Source organism: Fragaria vesca, linkage group LG1 (genome assembly GCF_000184155.1).
Source record: "Fragaria vesca subsp. vesca linkage group LG1, FraVesHawaii_1.0, whole genome shotgun sequence".
NCBI lineage: Eukaryota > Viridiplantae > Streptophyta > Magnoliopsida > Rosales > Rosaceae > Fragaria > Fragaria vesca.
Window position 1 is genome coordinate 20,263,264 of NC_020491.1, and position 6,582 is coordinate 20,269,845.

Below are 6,582 nucleotides of genomic sequence, written 5' to 3' on the forward strand. Positions count from 1 at the left end.
AATGCTGTATATTTGCGGGACTTTCTCCAATGATGGGAGGAGAGGATAAATTTAAAATGAAAGGGTTTGTTAAATGGACCCAGCAAATGTCTTAGTAAATCCAGCACAAAAAGCCCTTCTCCTACATTTCCATTTTATCCCTATGTACCATTATCAAAAACAGTCGGATGTGTCATTAACTGCACCAGCCACATTCCTTGCTTCCAAACTCTCCATCAGTTATTGTGGCTGACCAATGTTTCAATTGCCAAGTTTTCAAGCTTTTAAAAGGATTGTTGATGATTTTCATATATTGGGACCATTGTGGCAAAGCAAATGGAGATAGAGCTTCTATATTACTCTCTCTCTATTACGTACTATTATGTACCTGAAGAAAAGCAAGGAGCTATTGCTTTTGGGTGGGGTTATTGCAAGATCTCGGTCTATGCCTTTGATTAAAAAAAAACAGATCTCGATCTATGTCTAGAAGGAATACAACTAAGATTTAAGAACCCAATTAATCCAACATGAAGTAAACATGCCCAGTAGCATAACTATTGATTGTGGCTATAATAAGTTCTCAGGTTTAAGGTAATGTTGGAGTTAAATGAATAATTTGTATGTGCAGGGTGTGTAAAGACATTTGCTGGGTACATTTAGCAACACCCAAATAATAAGGACTAGAGATAATCTTTATCTACATGATTATGGAAATACTGCTGGAGATCTTGTGTCTCAGACCATAGATTGCATCATACATTGATCTGATATTGTAAAGTATGCTGGATTCATATGATTCCCTACTATAAAAAATAAAAAAAATCCGACAATCATACATTGAACTGACGCAGACTATATATTCAGCTGCACTTTGATGCCACATCATCTGCCTGATATGTATTTACCTTGTAAAGAACCCCTAGACATAAATGACTCTTTGACTGCTGCATTAAAGGTAAAACCCACAGAAATGCCCATTATTGATTGACAGAACAACATCTTCCAATATATGCTGGAACTTGGGAACCAAACCATGTTAGTTGTGGCGGCTTGCAGGGACAACCATGGCCTGGTGGTGTCTCCGGCCACCGGATTGATTCGGCAGTGGGTGGTGGCAGCTCAACAGATTGATTCTGAGCCGATGGTGTGGGAAGCAGGTTTGGGTTGTGGACTTTTAGCCCTCATCTATTCTAGGTTGTTTTTTCAGTCCAATGGATTGGGCTCTTTGTTTATCTTCCCACACCATTGGATTTGTCTGATTTGTATGGGACGTGGGCGGCCACCTGCCACATGTTCTACATTTGGGTGGTAGCTTCTTTGATTATTGCGACATACACCAATGGGTGTTAGACGACTATGTAATCTTGGGAGTCCTTTTGAGATAGAGCATGTAGGGTTAGAATTTTTGTTCTTGCAATTTTTTTTTGGTTTTATTCTTGGTTTTAGTTTTGGTGTCTCCACTTTTTTGTAGTTTAGTCTTTTTTTTTTTTTACCAGTTTAGCTTTGCTTCATCTCTTTTGGAGGGTAGCCTGGCTCTTCGGGAGGGAGTCAGTTGAGCAACAAATGTAATAGGTGATCTTTTAATCCTGTAGCTTGACATTGTACGGTCGTCATGGTCTTGTCTACCACATGGAATATATCTTCCTTTCTCCTCAAAAAAATCATGTTAGGGCTAGGGTCTTGAAACACACATTTCCATTTTTGATGTGAAATCTCCAATGTGCTTCCACTTATATCCTTTTGAATTAGAAGAATAGATTGGAATTGAACGTAATTTGTATTTGATGCTTTTGTTATAATGATCCTTGGCATTGTGTGAGAATTGACTTCGAGAAGTATTTTGGTGGTTGGATATTCCATAGTCATATTTTCAAGACTAAAACAGTAGCACCCTCTTACATTGTCTTGTGTTTATCCAGTATGAGCCGGAACTCTTTCCTGGACTAATATATCGCATGAAGCAGCCAAAGATTGTTCTGCTGATATTCGTGTCGGGGAAAATTGTTATAACGGGTGCAAAGGTGATTTGATGTTTTTTGTTGTGCATTTCCTCTTCTATCATTTCTCTCTCTTTTTTGTTTTGTTTTGTTTCGGAAAACCTTCTTCCATATCTTTCCGCAGATGGGGATTTGTTAATATATTTAATTAATGCTGTAGGTGAGAGATGACACCTACAAGGCATTTGAGTTGATATTCCCTGTCCTCACAGAGTTCAGGAAGGTCCAGCAATGGTACAAGTCTCCTCTTTCTTCTCTCATCTTGGAACCCCAAATTGCTGCTAATTTCATTCGTCTTATTTTTATTTTTTTATTATTTCTGTGTTGCGTTTGTCAGATCATACTTAAATATCTTATGTTGGTGACAGACGCACATCTCAACATAGCTCAAGGCTGTTGTGGGCAATGCCTGCTGCGACATTTTTGCTTCTTTCTTGCATGGTGTTCAAGGCAGTAGATTTAGTTGTGAATACATAAATATAACAGGATTTGTTGTCAGTGTGGCAGAAAAGCTACAATTGATTGCTCTCTGTTCCTTTGAGGACGTTGATTAATAAAATTTTAAAATTTTGATAGTGCAAATCTTTTTGTCGCTCAATCATATATGCTTTGCCAATTTTGATAGAAAAGGTCATCTATGTGAACTTCGACATTATGTTGTAAAGGACTAGAGATTGCTCATTATATTGGTACTTGTATGACAGATGCATGCAATTGCAGTGTCATCTTTAGAATTGCAAACTCTTACTCAATGGATCTATTTATTGGCCATGAGTGACTGCAGCCACTGGGGTCTTTGCAGTTGTCCTCAGCATACCGTGGGTGCTGATAAGAAAAATCCAAATCCATTTGGTTTTCTCGAGTTTGCCAGAGAAGAGATGTACAGAGCTTTATACATTGCTCTATAAAGATTGTGTTCTCTGCGATGACACTGACCTTGTGGCATGCTTTATAGAATGCTTGTGAACACGAATAGGCTTCATTCATCACTTTGCCAATGTATGTGGATCTTATGGTCAACACTTTGACAGTTGATACCACTCTTCGGAATGAGGGTGCCGTGCTGCAGCCATTTCCTAGAGTATTTATGAGACGGTAGCGCAGCTGGAGAGGAGGCATATAGTCTAAGACTTACATAATTGTGTCTCATGGATCCGGAACAAAATACACGTATAGTTGAACCGTGAGTTGGGTTCACATGTAGTTGTTATCCAATCTGTAAATGCTTAATCTATCAAATCAATGGTTCCTTGTGTTAATACATCATATGTGAGATAGAAATCATAGAACATCGGTCTTATTCGTCTAAGAAGACACGTATTGCCACATAAAACGGGCTTAGGCCTTAACTAGGCCCAAAAAACTTACACTCTTTCTTAAGGGCACAATAGTAATACACTCTCCAGTAAGGGTAAAATGATATTTTTAGGGTGCAACCACCCTATCTCTATAAATACATATTTCCACCCTTTATTTGGGTAAGCCTTCATTTCCACCATATTCATACCTTATCTCTATTCTCATGTGACTGACTTAGGCATCAGAGTGTCGAAGGCCGGCAAACCCGGTCTTCCCTGTCACGCCGTTTGCTCATAATTGACAAGTTAGGGGTCTTGAAGATGGTGTCTTCCTGCATTCTGTGTGATTCTTCTCCCTCGGAAATCACGCCGAAACACCTTAGAAATGCCACCAGGACATGTCATGAAATGCCGTTCTAGCCGTGTTTCAAGGCTTGCTAGAGTGGAGGGTATAATTCCTTTGTGGAAAGCAAAGCAAAGTAGCAAACAATTCAATATAACTTGGTAGCGCAGAGGATGAGATGCACATGAAGTTTCCATTCTGGGAACCCACTACCAATCGTACACTTCATTATGGTTCAAACTAGCTTCAAATTAAAAAAAAAAAAAAACATCACATACTGATGCACAGGACACAAGCCATATACGCAGTATGGTCCCAAAAATTACTGTACAAAAACTTGTAAGATGTGAGCATAATATATCCTGTGAAACTTTATTGAATAAATCATAAAAAAAAACACCCAAATTCTCCCAGAAGGCCACATCTTATAATGCAAAAATTGGATTATACTAAAATGCACTTGACCTGAGCTATCTACGAACATCTATAGCAACAGTATTGAGAAGAGTACACCGAGTACTATGCCTACCAGGGGGGAGGGTCTTAAAGAAAATGTGGATGAAGAAGCTATCTGAATAATGAAATTGCAAGTCCCTTGTGAGATGTTCTGTGTTGTCACGGTCGCCAAACCCTCAAAGTTGCAGGATAGATCATCCTGATTCTGAACCTGATAGTACATATTAAATGCGTATGACGCATTCCCATTAGCATCCAAAATGTTGCAAGAAGACCCGTATTCAAGTGCTGTGCAATCTGCAAATGTGCAAGCGTAGTTTATGTTGTCTGCAAGTTTGCTCAGATCTTTGGCGTTTGGATTGAACATACACCATTTCTTTTCAAGATATTGCACATTCTTTGCACCCATTAGTAACTTGTTTTGACCCTGACCAGAAACATCAATTGGAAACTTCGGCTGCCCATCATAACTAAAAATTCCCCAATGACGCTCAAAGCTTCCAGGGGCAATGCTCTTTGCATCCTCATCAATAAGTCCAAACAAGTATATTTCTATAAAACCAGGCCGCAGAGGGGTGCCTTTATTGGCTGCAAGTCTTGCTAGAAGCCCATTATAAAATCTGTAAGCATTACCAACATTGGCATTCTTGTCCCCGTCTGTTGGCCATCCGACTTCCCCTACTACAATGGCCATATCCCCGTATCCGACTGCTTTCAATGAAGAAACCAAGGTATCAAAATTAGCATCAAAAACATTGGTGTACTGAATCCCAGTGGTGGCGTCGACAATGGGAGTTGCATCCCCATCAAAGAAGGCATAATTGAAAGGGAAGTCATCATTTCCATATAGACTTAGGAAGGGGTAAATATTTATAGTGAAAGGCGCCTTATTTTTGTCAAGGAACTGGACAATCTCAGTCATCAGTTGACTAATATCACTCCGGAACGTTCCTGCAGATGGGACGGGATTGGTTTCTGGTGAGTTGTAGACATCAGCATTCAAGGGAACAGTAGCCTTTATAGTATCTCCAACCCCAGCTTCATTAAGGGCGTTTTGTATGTTCTGGAGTGCAGGGAAGGTGATATTCAGGAACGAACCATTGTAAGATGTGAGGAAAGGCTCATTCCCAACAGCTACATACCTTTGCAAAGACAGAACAAAAAAAAAGAATAAACAGCAGCTTATGGCAGGACACTGGTTTGAGCAAAGTCATTGTAATCTTAAAACAAAGAAATGGAAACAAATATCAGGACAAGTCGGATATAAAACAAGTGCTTGAAGCGGAGAACGAAAGTAGCATTGCTACCAACATTTTCCAATGTAGAAAAGAAGAGATAACTTGCACACACAAAAAAAAAATCTCATTCACACAAATAGTGTCGGAATCATTTGATTGTAGTAGTATGTAGGAGAAATATATGTTCTCCATCAAAGATGAAACAAAGTTACTCCCATAAAGAACATCGCTTAACCCTTAAAAAAGAAAGAACATAGCTGAATTAACGTACACTCTTTATGAAACCAAATGACATTTCCTTCTTAACAAAAGTTAGAAAGAAGAAACAGAAAGATAAGAATCAAAATGGTGGTCCAGAACTCCAGATACAAAAACAATGAGATCTATCTGTATCTGTACAGAGGCAACAAAACAAAAGAAAAAGAAAATAAGCAGGAAATAGGCAATAGGGATTGTAAAATGAAGTGTTTCTGAAGAAAATAAGCAGGAAGCTATGAAATGTAAAGCAGAAAGAGAAAGAGAAATGCATACTTGATGTTAACTCCACCATTGAAATTGTAGCGAGTGACGTTCCTTCGAACCCATTCTTTGGCACGGGGATAGCTGGTCATAGCCTGAAGTTGATCATTGGGAATGGCAACCATGACCTCGATGGAAGTGCCGGCCAGAGCACTCATGGTGGACTGCTCGGCGTCGAAGAGCTTGACCTTCTGAATGCCATTGTCCTTGAGCAACTGAACAACCGTGTCCGGAGGCAACTTATGGGTGGCCATGGTTCCCCAGTTCACACCAAGCCCTTCAACACCATCACCACTCCAACAACCCAACACCACCATCACCACACATACCAACATCATCATCACATACCCTCTTTCCATTTCCACTCTTTATCTTATACCAAGAAGCAAACAAACAAACCAACCAAGTTGTTGAGTTATGGATCTCAAAACTAACGAGAATTTCTGCCACGAGTGAGAAGAAGAAGAAGAAGAAAGGAAAGGAAAGGAGATTAGGGCGGCAGCAACAGAAGACCGACCTGATCCTCCGACGTATCGACAAAAGTGATGAAGCAGGAGAAGAAAGCAAATTAGATTTTGAGTATGATTTGTTGGTGTAACGGCTACATTTGACGATGTTTTGAAAGGAGGGAGGGGCTCTTGGTTTCTCTGCTGTAATTTTGAAAAATAAATATAAGCCAAGCCAATTAGCCAAAGAAGAAGAAGGGAAAGAGAGAGAGAGAGAGAGAGAGAGAGAGAGAGAGAGGAGGACGA

General features: G+C 39.7%; 2 protein-coding genes across 3 annotated transcripts in view; one reads left to right on the plus strand and one right to left on the minus strand.

Moving 5' to 3' along the window:
- Positions 1 to 2,708, plus strand: part of LOC101304039 (TATA-box-binding protein 1-like) — a 5,816-nt gene extending 3,108 nt beyond the window's left edge. Inside the window, exons 8-10 of the mRNA XM_004288482.1 lie at positions 1,899 to 2,000; positions 2,137 to 2,210; positions 2,314 to 2,708. Coding sequence (XP_004288530.1) covers positions 1,899 to 2,000; positions 2,137 to 2,210; position 2,314 — 177 coding nt within the window. The 3' untranslated portion in view covers positions 2,315 to 2,708. The remainder of the gene's footprint in view (positions 1 to 1,898; positions 2,001 to 2,136; positions 2,211 to 2,313) is intronic.
- A 1,058-nt stretch (positions 2,709 to 3,766) lies between these two features.
- Positions 3,767 to 6,417, minus strand: LOC101304328 (glucan endo-1,3-beta-glucosidase 8-like). Of its 2 annotated transcripts, XM_004288484.1 has the most exons (3): positions 5,843 to 6,417; positions 4,147 to 5,215; positions 3,847 to 3,861 (listed from the first exon to the last, which is right to left on the minus strand). In XM_004288484.1, exons 1-3 carry the CDS (start codon positions 6,187 to 6,189, stop codon positions 3,853 to 3,855), a joined length of 1,425 nt encoding a protein of 474 aa, XP_004288532.1. In that variant the 5' UTR covers positions 6,190 to 6,417; the 3' UTR covers positions 3,847 to 3,852. The 2 variants fall into 2 exon arrangements, with proteins under 2 accessions (XP_004288531.1, XP_004288532.1); XM_004288483.1 differs by having other exon boundaries at positions 3,767 to 5,215.
- Positions 6,418 to 6,582: the final 165 nt, after the last annotated feature.